The 19,098-nt window shown below is 37.7% G+C and overlaps 1 protein-coding gene across 1 annotated transcript; it reads right to left on the bottom strand.

The window, feature by feature from the left end:
• Positions 1 to 1,564: 1,564 nt before the first annotated feature.
• Positions 1,565 to 19,089, bottom strand: mrps11 (mitochondrial ribosomal protein S11). The gene is made up of 6 exons (XM_036586663.1): positions 18,908 to 19,089; positions 17,947 to 18,072; positions 17,166 to 17,264; positions 16,702 to 16,831; positions 14,287 to 14,352; positions 1,565 to 1,888 (listed from the first exon to the last, which is right to left on the bottom strand). The coding sequence occupies exons 1-6, from the start codon at positions 18,994 to 18,996 to the stop codon at positions 1,781 to 1,783; spliced, it is 618 nt and encodes a 205-aa protein (XP_036442556.1). The 5' UTR covers positions 18,997 to 19,089; the 3' UTR covers positions 1,565 to 1,780.
• Positions 19,090 to 19,098: the final 9 nt, after the last annotated feature.

Genomic DNA, 19,098 nt, shown 5'->3' on the forward strand with positions numbered 1-19,098 from the left:
CTTTGACTTAAAATAAAATTATTAAAATGAGCATTTAAATGATTACAAAAACACATAAAATGTCTGCATCTACATTTAAAATGGTGATTTTAAGGTTAAAATAATGATTTTCTCCCAATTATTTATTTAATTTAACAAAAACATTTTAACTTTTCATGCACAACCTTGTTCCCCAAACCTGTTCCCCCTGCAAAAAAATGGAACATTCCATTTAAGATGACATATACAGTAAGTTGCATTCATCTTGTTTTCAGCAGAGCATTAGATAAGCAAGTATTCTCATTTTAATTTCTCAGTTTACACACAAAAAAATGATTTGGCAGCATGGGTAAGGTTTCATCATTCAATCTTTTACCAAAATTATTGTTAAAATCAAGAATTTATATTTATTAATTTATGCAAACTATGTGGTTATTAATAATTAGCATGCAGCATGTTCACCCTGTTAAGCTAAGCGCTCCTGAATGCTGCTTATGTTAAGCTAAATGTGCAACCTTGTCAGTATTGAAAGTATTTTTGAATGGGAATGAAATGGGAATTATGATGTGTTCAACCCTGTTATTCAGTCATTTATGATGAATAATTCCTACACTGTTCAGCAAATTTGTTAAATCAAGTTAAAGCTGAAAGTCTGCACTTAATTTCATCTCCTGTATATAGTGGTAGACAGCTAAAATAATAACACTGTCAATGTCCAAATATTTATGGACCTGACTGTATAACTATCATTTTCAGCATATTTTTGAGCAATCCCCCAAAGACCACATCACTGAATGCTGTTATATAAAAAACATGCCAATTTTTTTATTCTGCTGTGTCAAAAACAATATGCATAAATGCACAATTGGAGTTTTAATGTGGTTATTTAGGTCATAGTCTGTTGTTCCTGCCTTTTATCAATTTGACAATGGCAGTCTGCTCTTAATTCCTTCCTTCAGTGAGGTTACTAGTAACACATTGTTGTTCTACATTAGCTAATCGCTTCTTAACAGTCTCGCTAACAGCCATACACTGCACTGCAACACAAGGTTTTGGAAACAGCCCCCTATATAGCCTGCTATGCTCTCTTATCCGTGCAGCCTTAGTGTACACGCTGAAAGAGGGCTAGCATGAAAGCAGATGTGCATTGCAGGCCTGACCTTGGTTGCTATGGGTACTAAGGACGGACTCGTATTCAACCGCCTGCCTGAGTTCCTGCTAATTGCCGTCGTCATGGCAACGAAGCACCTGATGTAATGCTAGGAAAGGGCAATAACCTTACAAGAGTCCATTTATTTATAGGGAGCTATTCCGTACTGTGCCTGTCACGTCGGACTTGGAAACGGACTCAGAAGGTGGAACTGACACATCTAATACCAGTGATGATAAAAAATGACACATTTTAAAGTGTACATTAGACTGACACTCTTTCATTGTTCAACCTCAACTAGCATCAAAAGCTTTCTTTAAAAAGGCCCAATTTTCTCTAACTAGCACCTTCATATGGCAGTGATTAATGTCTTTATGGTGCACAAGAACCACCCAAACTATAAGCTTTAATGCAAAAGAAAAATGGAAAAAAAGGTTCTAATTCCCAAAGTTTAATTCAAAATTAAGACCAAAAAAAAAACAAAAAAAACAACCAAAATACATTGCAGGTGAAGCATCATACAGTACAGGTGAAAATGATTAAGCCTTTTGATCCAAGCATATTAAACTGGCAGAATCCCAAAGCGATTGGATGTTTAGCTCCTCAGGCTCAGCCGATGATTTCCACACAGACAGATTGGATTATTGGGGTTTACAACCTCCGAGCTTTACGCGGACGGCAGCCATTGTGTGGAACCGGGGTGTTGTCGGTGATTGACACAATCTCCAGTCCTCCCATGCTTAACCCTTTAATGGCAGACTGAACACAGAGAAACAGGAAAACAGAAACTGAATGTTTGCCATCGTTCATAGAAAATCAACAGTTTTCATATTATGAACAATATTTTAATTAGTGGTGCTAAAGTTAATCCGCTAAATTATTAATGCCACTATTTTTTAACGCCGTTAATGCATTTTCCTAGTTTGACCCTTCAAACCATCCATAGTGGTGCAGGCGTAAGCTTAGCTGCAGCATGCTGTTTGTTACTATGATAGGACTGTCCAGTTGACCTATCATAAATCAATGAGCAGCAAACTATCAAAAGTGATAGTGAAGTGGAAAGCTCCAATAAGCCATAAGTCATTAGCTTTGCTTTACTGACACAAATATTACTAGTTAAAGAGATGGTTTAGCCAAAGATCTAATTTACACAATTTCTACCTTTCCCCATTCATTTCCCCATGTTATTGAAAAAAAAATTCTTTGGTGTCAGAAGTTTGTTTCTTCAGTTTTGAACTAGAGCCTCAAGGCTATTGTAGCTAAAAAGTAACAGAACCTTATAGCCACCAGTTTAGCATTGTGCAAAATGCATACCTACCAGGTCAAGTTATGTAACCTCAAATAGTCTTGCTTATGTGGTTTTTGACGCTGTATTACACATTGATGTCCATAACCTATGACAAAACATTATCTACCGCATCAGAAAGCACATAAAGCAAGACTTGAGATTACTTACCTAAAAGCAGTGCTGGGGTAGCACATAACAAGGAAACGTACTACAGTAATCACATTACATTTGCCTGTAACGCATTAATGTAACGCGTTACTGTTCATAAATCCAGTAATCATATGTTTACGCAAAAGGACAAGAATGTAACAGTGAAGTGCAAACTGTGCCCAGGCCAGAAGCTACTACAACACCAAATCTCCCCAAGAACCTGCAAAGACAACATGCTAACATGAATCTAGCAGCAAAAGACCCCTGTAGCCAGAGTGATGCTCATGCTGAGCGTATGCCAACCCCAACCAACCAGCCAAAGCTTGATTTTTAACAGGTAAAAAAACAATTAAATGGCTTTCATTTTTGTGCTTTAGGTTGGTTTTCACCAACTTTGGTGTTGGCTTTGTGGAACTTTATACAAAGAGCATAAAAGAAAGAACTAGTATATGTTTTGCCTATTAGAATAGGGATTTGTGCTGAGGCTGAAGACAACTTCTTGTTGGAATTTTCCAGTTCCACCTTAAATGGTGCAGCAGCTATTAATATAAAGCCTCTGGCACCAGAATGCAACTGTTGCACCATTTAAGGTGGAACTGGAAAATTCCAACAAGAAACTAGCCAATAAGAAGGCGACTTCAGCTTCTTGGCATATGTACGGTTAAATGTTATAGGCTATGGTTAACTGGCCATTACGTGATGATGCATCTCAGGCAATTTTGTGGAGAAACGCAAAAGTAACATAACAAATAGTGTAAAAAATTACTTTCCACAGACAGTAAATAAGTAAAGTAATGCACTACCTGTTATAAAAGTTATGTGTGATACATTACTTTTTTGAGTAATGACCCCAACACAGCCTAAAACTGACTTGAACTGATTTAAGCTTCCTTTACTTGTTAGCTACATTAGCCTTTTAGCCTCAGTGCACAACTAAAAAAGCAAAGTTCAGATACCAAACATGTTTTGGCTGATTACATTTGAGGTAAGGGTGAAATTGTGTTCATTTGATTTTTGGCTGAACTATCACTTTTATAATAGATTAAAAAACACCCATATAATATGATGCATTATCTCATGACAGGAGAAAAAAGTTGCAAATTCCTAGCATGTCAAGGCAACTATCTTTAAGAATAAAAGTAAAAATCCCTAAACCTGATATAAACGTACTTGACAGAATGTGTCTCTATGCATATTATACGTATATGTTCTTTCACTTTGAGTTTTTAACATGACCTCAAGCACCTTCCTTGCCACATTCTACCTAATAGCTTGCCATCGCCATTCTGTCTTAACCTCCTGCATGGTGCAGCTCCATTCTCTAAATTAGCCGGTACTGTAGTCAGAGGACTCACACTGGTTCTTGTAAGGCCACATTAGCGTGAATGCATCACGATTCTAGAAGCTTCTTGCATTCTGTGAATATGCTGGGGTGAGAAAAAGGAGTCATGTAGGTCTTAAAAGCCTCCCGTTGCCCGCGGCTCTGGAGTGGCTCATTATATTCTCACCCTGCCTTAATGTCCTCCCCCGGCTTACACTCCACTGCATAAGATCCTGCTGTGGGCCACTGGGTCAACGGTCAGCCTCATATTATTGATTGTAAAATTTGCATTCATAAGAACTGCTTTGCCTTACAGGCAAGCACACAAGGGTAAAACAGACAAGCATTGATGTCATGCCAGTGGATGGATTATGCCAAACAAAATATGATTTTGGTTGACAAAGCGCATTAGGGAGCAGCACCAGTGTCAGATGCAAAATTCATAGGAAAAACTGAATTACTGAACTCATTCAGAAGGAGATTTTGAGTCATAACACACTGCTCTAAAATGTAGGGGCGTGGCTAAAATAAGGCTCTGCCTATGGACTAAAACTGTGTTTCTGTAGTGACATGAAAATGTGGGATGGAATTTGTTACAAAACATTTTTAAAAAAGTTTAAAAGAAATCAAAAATATCATTTAAAATACATTTAAAAAATGTAAGCACTATTTTCACAAGGGTAAATTTAGGAGTTAGGGGTCGGGACACCTCCCAACACCTCTCAATAGGAGATGATGATTTTGTATATATTTAGCTTATCTAATTACTATTACTATTATATTATTATTATAATTACTTATTATTAATTACTAATTTTTTTATTAATTATTAATTAATTACCTTGGGATAGTAATTACTATGCCAACAAAGGTCTAAATTCTCCATTACTTATGACTGCAGTTTGATCTACAATTCTAAATAATAATTCTACCAATACAATACCATAGTATTATATATTATACAATAGCGTAATATTTATTTAACTCAACATTGTATTTTATTTAACTTCTCTCACGATTATTCTTTATGAAACAAGACACGATTAGAATTATGAAACAATTAAAGTATCTGCCAACAGAATAAGTTTTTCTACATTGTGGTCGGCAAGACGCGGCTCTTTTACTGCCCCGTTGTAGCTCCACAGCAGAATTAGAATTTTTAAGTAAAAATAAAAAAAAAGTAAGTTTTTTTTTTTGCAGTAAAATAAAGCGCTGCTGATCGTTATAACACAGTTTTAACAATAAGTGGTCTTAAACTCTGTAGTTAACGTAAAATGCTATTTCACCCTTTAACCCTCAAGGGTGGCGCTCAGACTGCTGGTCACAGCAACACAGACAACAGTCTTGCCTACCTAGTAGCTAACAAAACCGTAAAGAGAAAAATTTAATACAAACATTGATAATTTAGGGACAAACTCCAGCTCATTTTCTGATATGTTTAATCTGCAATGAGAAACTGTCAAACAATAAAAAGTTGTGACTCTTATTTGCCAGCTTCTCAATTGAATTCTACCGTTTTACCTTAAATGGTGCAGCAGTTACGTTCTGGCGCCTCACACACCTTTTTAGGTGGAACGAGAAAATTCAAACAAGAAGCTGGTGAATGAGAAGCCAGCCTTGTATAAAATCAAATGTTGAGAGACATTTTACAAGAAACTATTCTACTTTTGAGGAAAAGTTTCCTGCTGGAGATGTGAGAAAAGCAGCTATAGCTGAGCTAAAACTTTAAGCCGAGCAAAGTAAGTCTGTGTTTTTGTTAATATCATATTTTTCAGCCTACAGTAGCACATTAGGACATACTGAGACATATCTACAGTCAAGATGGTAAAATGGACATAATGTTGTGGTTTGATTTTTGTTGAAAGGATTAAATGGCTCATCTTAACATCTGGCCTGCCGACCCCTGTTTTACATTAAAACAAATACCATCTAGACATAACTTGAATAATCAGCTGATACATCCATCTTCTGATATACTATACACATCATCAGTGGAGTTTCTAGGTGTTTCAGGTCTTTCAACATCAGATACCTCCACCCCGGTGACCCAACTGGGGTTGAAATATCTTATAATAATTACTATGTATATCTATATAAATATATAATGACTAAATTTAAGATGTTTCACTTGCCAAGACATCATTTCTTTGCAGTGCACTCATCAGTCACGGAGTCTTCCTACATCTTAAAAAAAACTGGCCATCATGTTCTGCAAAAGCTTCATGTAATGCCAGCTAAGAAACCTAACATGCTCCAATTGCTTCATCATCTCTGCTCTGGGTATTTTCCCTACCAGCTTACAGCAGGCAGTAGTCCAGACTGGTGCTTTGCTGGCACCACCACACATGGCATAAAGCTTCAGAATTATGGACTTACATTTTGCCCATTTATTTTGATTAAGTCTAAATTAATGTAATTTTACTATCATGCTAATTTCTCATGCTGCATTCCCTCCACTTCGTTCTTTCAGCCCTAAATTTGCCAACCACTCATCGAGTTGCTGCTGGACTAAAGCTACAGCCATCAAACTTGCCTGTATCTCACTACAGTAAACTCCAGAAGTGATGCTTCTTGCAATTTTGGCTATGTTCTTCAGTGGACATGAATACAGCCCATCTGCTTCTATACACAAATGTGTTCAACCATATCAGTTAAATCAAACTAAAATCTAAAGTATCTGAATGATTTTTCAAATAAATATTTATAATATTTGTATTATTTTGCACTTAATGACATTCAGAAATTGCTGATGCACAGACATCATCTCATCCTGGCTTGTGCTGCAGCCTTCTTTAGTTCCGGCTCATTTGGATGGGTTAGGTCTGAAAGCCTCTTCGGTTGCCAGGGCAGTGTGTTTTGGATCATTGTCCTGCTGCATGAGCACACAAGCCTTTTTTTTTGTAGACTACAGAATTCACCCGGCTGTCACTGTTAGAAGCCGCTTCTAGTGGCAGCCACACAAGCCCAAGCAATGTTTCACAGATGGTGGTAGACATCGGATCAGGGGAAGTTTCCTTTTTTTCTCTGTACGCTTTCAGTTTGGTACATTGTAATACAAATTAATTTGCACACATCCATCCATCTGTAAGAATCTGTTTAATGAACAGACTCCTGGTTTGGCCCAAATCAAAAAAACTGCATGACAAACAAAAAAGATACACAGTATCACTGATGCGAATCACCACTTTTATGAAGAAACGAAAGATTTAAGAGCAAACAGCCCCTCCTTGTGGAGAATTTTCAACCTGCTAAATGTGAGTGAGTGAGTTATAAGCCAGGTTATTTGCATAAGGTGCTTTGCATCTAAAAAGAACAAAAATACAGACACAATTCCGGCTTCAAGATGGCAGTATAGGTGGGCAGAGTAGCCTAAACTGCTCCATATGGCCTAGGACACACCAAATCAGCTCGGTCACCATTGAGCACCTTCTTGCTGTTGGTGAGTCAATAGCCAACCATCACCTGTGGACAGTGCTGTGTACAGCACCATTAGCTCTAGTCTTTTTTAGCTGACTGAGAGTGTTGAATCAGCAGCGGCTGTGAGAGTGGGTCAACGAGGAGAGAAACGAAAACAAGAAAAAGTAACAGCACTCTCGAAAGGACACACAGAACAGCCTTATTTTTCAGCACCAGTGTAAATGGCAAAGCTTTAGCACTAGGAATGAGCATTTTAACTATTCTTGCAATTCAAATGTCCAAATATTTAAATCAATAGATTTAAACACAGATATTTGAAGCTTATAAAACAATATATTTTAACAATTCTTTCTTTGTGTGCTGCAGTTTACAATTTTAGGCTACCGTCAACTCCTGCTACAGAGAGTTGTTCCCTTCAGTGCAGGCACATTAAGTATGAGCATGTGGACCGTCAGCTGTAGCGTTCGAGTCCAAATTATTACAGGGCATGAGAGGTGATGGTGAGCTGACAGAAGGCGATCATCAGTCAGATACAGTTGGTGCTAGTTATAAAAGGTCAGCTTGGTGTTTTTTGGGCCTAAGAGTTCATGAACTGATATCTGGTTAAGGATTAACCACGGAGAAGGAAAAAAAAACCCAACGGCAAAAAAAGAAAACGGTGAATACATTTCAGCTGCGCTTACCTTTACAAGTGACAGCATCATGCAGAGGAACACATTAAAAAAAAAAAGTTTTATTATTCAAAAATAGCCAAGGAAAATCAGTAGGTTTTTCATGTCGGATGACTAACAGTATGTGTCCACTTGCCCTTTTTCTCACCGCCGGTCTGCTGCACCGGATCTCTCTGCTCGCCGCTGGTAGGCGTTTCTATGCCGTTACGGAAATAAAGGAGCCGTAGTGAACATATCCAGGGCAGTAAACAATCTGATACTGATCTGATACACTTTTCCACTGCATGGTACCAGCTTGACTCGAGTCATCGCTACTTTTTTTTTTGGTTTTCCATTAGGCAAACCTGGCTTACCAGCTACATTGAATGGGTACTATTTCTGCAGTGGAAAACGAAGTAGCTGGTACCAAAAGTGAGTTGAGCTGTGACATGCAGTGGAAAACCAACGAATAAGACTAAAATGCACACATATACTTTCTATGCTTTTCTAGTTTAAAGAATGCATCCGTCTTCCACACAAACTAGAGTGCTCGCTTGCTCAATCTAAAGCTCAAACTCAAGCTAGCTAACGTTAACTACCTTAGCAAGCAAGAAAGTTATGTTTGCCATTCATGACGAAGGCCAGTTTAAAGTTGCCTGATTGGCCAGACGCAGTGCAGCGGCCACATTCATCTGCATAAAGTTGAAATTTGCTGAACTTCGTGGCTGCGCAGTGAGGCAGATTTCGGCACACTGCAAACCATCATGCACCACACCTTTGAACTGAATATGAGTAGGCGAGGCAAAGTTGCAAGTAGACACGTACAGTAACATGACAGAAGCTGCCCTAGATGAACTAATGAGCTAAAACTACAGCTAACCAATAACACAGGATGCTAATGGAGGCTGCTTGTCTTTTTTTCCTCCTCAGTGAACGGCGTGCCGACTTGTTAGTTAGTCAAGGAAATGTATTTGAACTGTTTCTAGATTTAGCTAACATCAGCCTAGCCCATTTATCCATAGAAACAATGGCATCTTCGTCATGTCCTAAACAACGGTTCCTTGGCAACGAGCTCACATTTAGACACTCACGTTTCAGAGCAGCAAAGTTTAACGTATTTACGAGCAAAACTTTGTTTTACAGTTTTGTTAAAACATAAAATCAGCATTTTGCTGAACTGTTAGCCGTATATTTTCTCCGCCCTTCTGTTGCGAAATGTAACAAATGCCTGAATAGTGATTTCAGCATTCGAATATTGCCACCTTGAATGGCTAACAAATACTCGAGTACTCATGCACATCCTTAGCCTAAAGCCACATTCAGGTAAAAGTGTTACTTTGGTGAAATAATGACTTGAATAAAAGTACAAGTTTCTTTTCAAACAACAACTCGAGTGGAACAAACTTAGCTTAAAACTTAAAAATTACTTAAGTATTGAATAACTTATAAAACTGCAGTGGAACTTCACAGAACATCCAGCATCTATCAGCTCAGGAAATGAAGCTTGCAAAGTACCTCACTTTTTTTTTAATAAAGGAGTTTGAAATAGTATTGAAACGTTAAAGTTTCAAGATGTCCAAATCACTTCCCAGTCCATACAGTCCATATATAGAAACTCTGTGTTCCTGTGACATCATGAGAACCAACACATTTACACATATCCTGATATTCAGCTTACAGCAGTTTAGCTCTGCATATTCATCCTGAAGATCTAAACATGGTCTCAGCTCAGAAACAGAGCTCATTTATCTTATATAACCAGCAAAGCTTAATTCTAAGGGACAAAGAGAGGCTGGAAAATTATCATGTAAAAATGAATTATGGTACATAAAACCACACAAATGTTATATGTGAACCTCTGAGGAAAAAATAAAATACTAGAAAAATGTACCATCAAAGAAATGATCAAACAAAGTACATGAAATTAAGTACATATAAGCAGTTACTGCCTATTTCTGAAGTTACATGATGCACTTTTGTCCATTTCAGAGTCATTCTATGAGATCAATGCCAAGTGGACATGCTAAATTTGAATTTCTTTCATGTCAAGAAGTCACATTTCTGTCATAGCTTCAAGTACATATTCCACTACACTCACATTTTTCAAGGTTAGAGCTACTAAGGTAGATTTTTCAACAGTAATTAATATGACTTTACTGTGAATGTGGTTAAATATTTCATTAAACTCTTTTCTGAGTCTATTTTGTGAGACAGGGTGGATGTTTTGCTGAATTTACCCTTTTAAAACTGACAAAAATTATTAATGTTGAATAAAACAAACTGTAAACCGGTTTTTACTTCTCCTTGAGTTCTCAAGAAAAAAACCAACCTGGTGACAGAAAGATGCTACCAAGTTGTACAGTGACTAACTGAGGTCTGATTCTAAGTCAAAGTTGTGTGATAACTGTGAAACTGAGAAATTTTATTGTTTTTTGAAAAATGTATGTCCATTTTGAATTTGATGCCAAAACTCATTTCAAAAAAGTTGAGATGGGGGCATGTTTACCTCTGTGTTTCATCACCTCTTCTTTTAACAACACTCTGTAAGCGTTTGGGAACTGAAGAGAGCGACTGCTGTAGTTTTAAAAGTGAAATGTTTTCCCATTTTTGCTTAAAATAGGATTTCAGTTGCTAAACAGTTCGGAGTCTCCTTTGTCATATTTTTCATTTTATAATACTACTACTACTAATAATAATAATATTAATAATAAGTTCATCTTATATAGCGCCTTTCACAAACCCAAGGACACTATTTTTCTTTTTTTATAATGTCCCAAATGTTATCAGTGGCGACAGGTCTGGACTGGACTTTTAATACAGAGCAATGCTGTTGTAATACATGCAGAATGTAGTTTGACACTGTCTTGCTGAAATAAGCAAGGCCTTCCTGAAAAAGACGTTGTCTGAATGGCAGCATATGTTGCCAAAACATGTATATATCGTTCAGCATTATTGGTGCCTTCACAGATGTGCCAGTCACTCATGCCATGTGCACTAATGCACCCCTATACCATCATGAATACTGGCTTTTGAACTGTGCACTGATAACAAGCTGAGTGGTCTTTAGCCCGGAGGACACAGTGTCCATGATTTCCAAAAGGAATTTCAAATGTTGATTCGTCAGACCACAGGACACTTTTTCCTGGATCCTGTTTATATATGGTTTCTTCTTTGCGTTTAAGAGTTTTAGTTAGCATTTGTGGATGCAGCAACGAACTGTTTTCATAGACAGTGTTTCTGAGCCCATGATTTCCACTACAGAATCATGTCTGTTTTTAATGCAGTGCCATCTGAGGGCCCAAAGGTCATGGCCAACAAATACTGTTTTTTGCCTTGTCCCTTGCATACAGAGATTTCTCCAGATTCTCTGAATCTTTTAATGATACTATGTACTGTAGATGATGAAAAGCAAAAATTCTTTGCTAGTTTATATTGAGAAACTTTATTCTTGAATTGTTGCACTATTTGATTGTGCAGTCTTTCACAGAGTGGTGAACCCCTCTTCATCTTAACTTCTGAAAGACTCAGCCTCTCTGGGGTGCTCTTTTTATACCCAATCATGTTACTGACCTGTTGACAATCAACCACCATGTGTGTTTTCAAGCATTACACAACTTTACCAGCCTTTCGTTGCCCCATCCCCACTTTTTTGGAACGTGGTGTTGAAATACGCCCAAATTCAAAAAGGACACATATTTTTCAAAAGACAATAAAATTTCTCAGTTTCAACATTTGATATGTTGTCTTTGAAGCATTTCAATGAAATATAGGGTTTAAATGATTTGCACATCATTGCATTTTGTTTTTCCTTACATTTTGCACAGCGTCCCAACTTTTTTGGAAATGGGGTTGTAGAGTAAAACTCCATTATCCATGATAAAATCAATGTAACATGGCCTCAAGTGGCTTACTGACTTAAAAAAAAGACAGACAACATAAAATCTGCAAAAATATATAGATACACAATTATTACATCAACAAAGGCTTATTATTCAGTAACTACAGGAACTTCAATGCAAACTGGCTGAGCTATTCTTAAGTTATAGAAGTGTGTAATAAATCTTAAGGCCCGTCGTTGGGCCCTGGCCATTTAAGTGGTTAATGCAAAAACCTTCGCTTAATAAGTAGTATTTGCTCTCCAAATTACCACCACAAAGACAATGCTAATGTCTATTCGTGCCTCTTTCCGGTTTCCAGTCTTATTTAGCACCAAGCTAACAGGATTGTATGTCCCTTTTCCCATGCTGTAGCTATATCTCAAATAGATTCTTGCTCCCTTGGTAGTGCACTACATAGGAGTTAAAATACTGGCTCCTGCACCCAAACACAATTTGCCATGTGTACACTACTCCATACTGCACACATAGTGCACTATTTGGGTGTAGAAGCCAGAATTTCATAACTTACATAGTGCACTATAAAAGAAAGGAGAAGCCCTTGGAGATTAAGCCTGAGTCCGATGCTACTTAAGGCAGATCAGACTAAAACAGAGACTATGACCTATATATGGGGTGAAGCCTATACCAGCGATGAATGCATTCATTGCAATTGATAAAAATAATCTCACTACAACAACATGCTTACTATGGCAACAATGTTAACTGAGAATTCTGGACCTAAGTTAACAAAAATGGTGCTTTTTTCATGGGTAAATTTCACTTTCAGGGCTCCTGAGTGGTGCAAGTGTTGGTTGTCTAAGCATTGGCCCTGTCATCAGGAGACTGTGAGTTTGATCCGCAGTGATACCACAGCCATCCATGGCCGGGAGTCAAGAGAGCATAAGTGGCCTCACTCTCCCTCCATCACTAAGATGGTTCTCCCTCTTCCCGCATCACACTTAGCCCTTAGCACTCCCTTTTGTGCATTCACGTCTAGGGGTAGGGTGTCCGGATTTTTGTTGAAATGGAGGGGTAGGGCAAAGTGTTAGGGTTACATGGCCCTCCAAACAGAGCTTTCTCAGAGACACACTCCAAACGGAGTGTTATAAGAAAAAAATCAGCAAGACGGCTGCACAAGTGACCAGAGAGACCAACAAATGTAAGTATTTTCTTCGTTAAAATTTACGATAACCAAAGTATTTTCCTAGTTTAATGTCGTATCAATATATTTTGGTCCTTTTCTTTATAACAAGCACAAAACAAATCGCTAATAGTATGCTAATGTCTCGGTAGCTAGCTAGCTAAATTTTTCGTTCCACCCTAAATAGTCCAGCAGTATTGACTCTTTGAAGGACGTATAAGGCGCCAGAATGCAACTGCTGCTCCATTTAAGGTGGAACTGGAAAATTCAAACAAGAAGCTGGTGAATAACTGACTTCAGCCTCATATCACTGAAGAATTAGGGGTGGGTGATAATAAATAATTGTCTCAACACACACACACACACACACACACACACACACACACACTTTGAAAGCATGGGATGTAACTAAAGCCCAGCAGTAAGGTTGCTGAACTTTACCCTCCTCTGCTATCACTGCAGACTGGCAGGGTCACCTACAAAGCAGCACTAGTAGTCTGATAATGAAGTAATGCTCTTTTTTATTTGAGGGTCCCATTTCATAGGGGAAGATTTCAACTACTAACCTTGTAACTTAGTTCCAAGGGGCAATGGGACACTCAAAAACAATGGGAAGGGGTAAAAATAAAAACCAAGAAATACATTGTCAATATCTACAACAGGCTCATATCAGACAATTTTATCCAAAAGACATTTTGAAGTTTGAAATAGGAATGCAAAGCTGAGAGGCCATAACTCTTTCGCGGGATGCTGTTAGATTTGTCAGTTCAATCTGTTGCATGTATATAGGCTATAATTTCACCCACTCCATCAACCACTTTTTAGAATCCTTCTTAAAATGCATTCAAATGACAGCAATAACGACTTGTAATTTTTATCCATTTTATACAACACTGTTGCAAATTCCACAATGTGGTGTAAATGTGTATTAAAATTACATGGGCCAATTTCTAAATCAAAGATCCCAGAAACCAAAGCCTAAACTAAAAAAAAATCACATGGTAATTCATCACTGGCACTGCAATTTAGGCCAAGACTAGAAACATGTCCAGGAAAATGTCCCTAAATGGTTAACAAAGTCAGTTAAGCAAACTCACTGCAGAAAGGTAATTCTAAATAAATGTATCCACTGGCTACTTTGTTTATAGTTCTCTAGTGTTCAGACATCTCATGAAGAACCAGTAATTGTCTATGGACCACGTGCTGATATTACAGATATGCATGTACTACTATAATATATGTATAATATTGCAATTATGTTACCCATTATACAGGATATATCAAATTGATGTGGAGCATTAGCAATACTTACCAAGCGTCCTGGCCCCAGTCCTTTGACTTGTACTCGGACAAATGTCACCCCCTTTGCTTGTGCCTTCTGTTCAGAGGAGACAGACACAAAGTACAGCACTTGTTCTATTAAAGGCTAATAAATAACTGAAGCAAAACAAAATCGCAGGGGGTTATTTAGCGAGGACTCTGTGAAAAATACTGATTTAGTTGATACTGCTTGTGTCCGCGCAATAAATGAATGGCTATAAGAATAAAGTCATGCAGTTATTATCCACAGTGCCACTGCGCGGGGTTCTCATTAACTTCCCCACGGCAAACGCTGATGAAATTAGGAGCACAGCGCAGAGGAAACTTAGAAGGAGAAGGATAAACATGGACCTAAATATCTGAATGATAGCTCTGTCCCTCGGCATAATTGCCAGTATATGAGTGAATAAACTCAATGTACAGAAAGCTTCTCCAATTATGAAAACCAAAGGTTGCCTGATGTACTTGACTCAAGGATGATAGTTTCATTAATATGTGGAGAAGCACATCCTCGCACAAGGAGGCAGAAGGGAGGTGGACAAGCATAGCACAACAAGTCCAGTGCTGATTATGGTTTTGCAGTGCTTGGTTAATCCCTACCGCCATCAATAAGTTAGATGTTTACATAGAACCATATGTAATTTATTTCATCCAAAATTCTGAAGCTATAAGCATAACTGTAATGACACTCGGTACCACCTTAATACATTACTAAAACATTACTCAAAGGGACAGTGCTGCCATCCAGTGGACAAGAGCATGGAATAGACGCATAGGAAAGGTAAGAAAGTGATATAAGGAGCACATCAGAAAGTGTGCAAGTTAAGCAAGAAATGATTTTGCTAAAAAGATTTACAACAGAGTGTTATATTTCGCAAACCTCACTAGACCATTTCATGTACGTCTACTGTGAGGTGTCCATTATATGAGCAACGGACTCAGATTCTTTCCCTTTACTGTATTCTTTCCTTGGGTGTGGGTGGGCAGTGGGATGATATTTATCATTATAATGATAAATAACGTTACATTATGCAACAATATCTAATCGAGTCAACACATCCTCTACAGAGAACACACTTCTGCACATTTTAATGTACAATTACTGTTTGTTTGCTGAAATTAACATATTAGAAAAAAATAAAACTTAAAATGTGGGTTGTGCAAAAACTATGGCATATCTCATATTTGATGCTTTATTTTTTCCAAAAACTTTAAATAAACAAATTGTGCACTAAAATATGTAGTGCAATATATCCATATTTTCAAATATGCAGTACAATATCAATTGTTTTTTTCAAATATGCAGTGCAATATATCCATTTAAATATGCTGTGCAATATATAGGTTTGTTTTTAAATATGCAATGCAATATATCCATTTTTAGGTTTGCTCCCTGTAGAGGATGCATTAGAAAATCAACATAACGTCAAACTTTTGCATACGACTGTCTCACACTTAAAGAACACTAACCAACTCCATGTTTCATTACAAAGACCGCATAATCAGTCCTGTTTAGCTGGATTTGGTGCAGTGCAGTGCGTGAAACGTTGATTAAATATCATCATATTCATAGCCTTTCATGTTGTTTTTCAATTTGGTCTCTACCAGGCCTTTTTCTCTGTTCCAACTCATCAAACCTCTGAAAAACAAAATATTGTGATGCATAATAGGGGTGCGGGAAAAACTCGATTCTTAGATGCATCGCGATACGGACGTGAATGATTCTGAATGGATTCATTCAACGTCAAAAATCGTTTTTCTAAATATTTAATTTATATCGTAATGTTGACAGAACGCAAAAGGCTGAACTGGAAGTGCGGAAGTGCAGCGCCCGGACAGTCTGTGGCGGCACATAACAAAAACACTACTGGATGAGTGAGAAATCCGACCGGCTCCCTCTGCATTAAAGCCAGGTTAGGTCAGGAGTCACAACACAAATGTTCAGAAGAGCCATTCTGCCTTTCAAGGAAGTCAAACCACCTTAGGAGCCACAACATTTAATGCCCAGTATGTCTCAGTATGTGATAATGTCCTAGTATGGGCTAAAAATATAAACGAGAGCGCAGATATTAAATGCTGCACACTTTGGAGCCGAGATTCAGCGTCCAGTCTCGAAAATAAAGATATCACATTTTAAAAATCTACCAAAAACTATAACTACAGTGATATTTATTCAACATTTCACATACAAACGGACAATTATGCGCTGTAATAAACTATGCAGTTGGTCCGTGTTCTTTAAGTACTGAAGACATCCATGATACGCTCAGAAAAGCTTACTGTAACATAATGTGATAATTTATCACTATTGTGATATTAGATTCTTGCATTATTGTCTACCCTTACATACATAATGGTTCAACTGAATACTAATTCAGTAGTATTGTGAAAGTTGAATGTATCTTACAGCAGCGGCAGAGATTCCGGCCGTCTGGGCTGCGATGGGGGTGGATTTCTTTACATTGCGGAAGCCCTCTGTCCCACAGGAGGTTCTGGCCATGGACTGGCCCTCGCTGTTTGTTACCTGGATGTGAGTGCTGCAGAGAAAAGTGAATATCCTCTTAGAACTCCACTCCATATCTGGACTCTATGCACTTGTGTCTAAATATTGCATGAATGCTTCTATACAGAGGCCTAATTTTAAAACCTGTCTCCCACAAACAACTAGAGAGCAAAAGAACTTATGGATGTTTTAACAGCACCAAGATTAAGAAAGAAATGTCTTAAGGCAAAAAACTGAACACTTTAGTTTAGTATTCAGCAGGGTATGCAATCATGCTATCATACTCATCTGTGGCCACTGGCTTCCTTTCACTGTTAGCCACATTAGCATGTTTGGTCAAACTATTCCTTTACAATAAATCATCTTACTTGTTATATGTGGCTTTTATGTGGACTACTGGTAGTTCCTCAAACTTCTTGCCGCCCCATCTCAATGCGCTGTCTTGGCCAGGAAAGGGAGGGTAATAACTATGGAGGAGAGAAAAGAAAACAACACTGATCCAGGACTGTGAAGGGAAATAAACAGGTATAAAACCACACTTTGGAGATGACATAAAGTTAGAGCAGATCTTTTTTTTAATTATCTGCATATCATAAGACATTTCAGAGCAATTAAGGGCTGCCAAAGAACAGGCATTTCATATAGCATTTTTCTTGCACAAAGTCACTGTCAATACTATTAATTTCACTCTATACTGATAGAAAAACACAGGACTATGGAAAAATATAGCATGTGAAAAAAATGTAATGCAACTGTGTGGAAAAAACCCAAGAAAGATGAATATTTCCACTGCGCCATAACACACGACATCTCATTCTTGCATGCCTAATAATGTGAAGACAAATTTTCAGAACTGTTCGCAATATTGTTTTTCCACCATGCTGGACGTTTTCTGGTGTTTAGTGTTAATTTGCTAACAACAGAATATTGGGCGTTCCAAAAGAGGACCACAACATGACTAAAAAAACATCAGTGAATCTTGCTTCATGAAAAAAATCCAATAAATATTTTTACTTTATTTTACACAGGAAATCTGAGAGTTTCCTAATTATGTGATTCTAATTAATGAGCACGTATTATAAAGCAAAACATCATTAATAAATCCATTCATGCACACTGGTGAATACATGTATTGGGCTTATGATGTACCTGAAGTCTTCTGAGCTTTTTGCAGGGGTAGTGGATGTGGCTGCGACCTCTTGTGGTTGAGCTTCAGCCTCTTGTAAACGGGCAACGCTTGTGGACAGCAGCCGCAACACCCTCACATTTCCTCCACTGCATCAAGAACAATGGGACAAATTATGACCGTCTCAATTTATAGATCAATTTAAATCTAAAATCAAGCAATGAATGAATGTTATTATATGATTTTTTGTGAAATGTATGAACACTGATTGTCAATAAAAACACCAAAGTACTGCAGTACTCTGCAAAATTCAGAAACCAGCTTTCATTTATTTAATTATTTTAACAGACATTAAGTATATTAAGTTATTTATTCCTTGGGAGATATTTCCGAGAAGATTAGATATAAGATGGTCAACACAAAGTAAGGGAAAAATCCTCCCCACCATAAACTGACTAAAATGAATGGACTAAAATAAATTTTAAGCCAGAAAATTATCACAAAACTATCATAACACAATGTGTCAGACATTACAGCATATATCTAACCATTTTATGTAATAATTTTCTGTGAGGGAGCTTTTAGAGGTGGACGCCTGGTTCCTATCACCACCACTGTGAACAGTTCTGACTTTGGTAAGTTTATCTAGAACAGAACAGTTCACACCAAACCACTTTGGTCACTTTGTTTACATCTTAACCATTTAATTAAGTAGAATTTTGGAAAAATCGGTGGAGTTCCCCTTTAACGACCGTGTTGACTGTAATTCTAACAAATAAAAGTTGATATCTGTTTCATGCACAGTAAATTAGGTTGCCTGAAGGGACATGTTAATGAATCGATAGTGAAAACTGGAAAAAGCGTTTTAAATTTAGGGGAACTTCACCAACACACACACAGGCAATTCAGGTCGTTATCATCACTGTATCCTACGTTGCAATACACATGGAGACAGTCTGATAAAAACACTATCACATGACTTACGTCGGCCTCCCGGCTGCATTCAAAGGCTCAAACAGCTGCTGACATACGCCTCGGACGAGGCTGGACAACGCAGAATTTATTTTATACATGATTTTTACGCCATGTGTTGCCCATCGAAAAGTCACTACGACCAGCGCTGCATGACATTGGAGCTCCGTGTGTATCCCGGATGTTACATTTGCTGAAACTGG

The sequence above is a fragment of the Colossoma macropomum genome, unplaced genomic scaffold (genome assembly GCF_904425465.1).
Source record: "Colossoma macropomum unplaced genomic scaffold, Colossoma_macropomum, whole genome shotgun sequence".
In the NCBI taxonomy this organism is placed as follows: Eukaryota; Metazoa; Chordata; class Actinopteri; order Characiformes; family Serrasalmidae; genus Colossoma; species Colossoma macropomum.

Excerpts from the sequence above, each read along its gene's own strand:
- mrps11 (XM_036586663.1), bottom strand. The coding sequence starts at position 18,996 with ATGTATAAAATAAATTCTGCGTTGTCCAGCCTCGTCCGAGGCGTATGT. Across the intron at positions 17,265-17,946 it reads AAAAGCTCAGAAGACTTCAG|TTATTACCCTCCCTTTCCTG; the intron begins GTACATCATAAG and ends TCTCCTCCATAG. Across the intron at positions 1,889-14,286 it reads GACTGGGGCCAGGACGCTTG|TCTGCCATTAAAGGGTTAAG; the intron begins GTAAGTATTGCT and ends CTCTGTGTTCAG.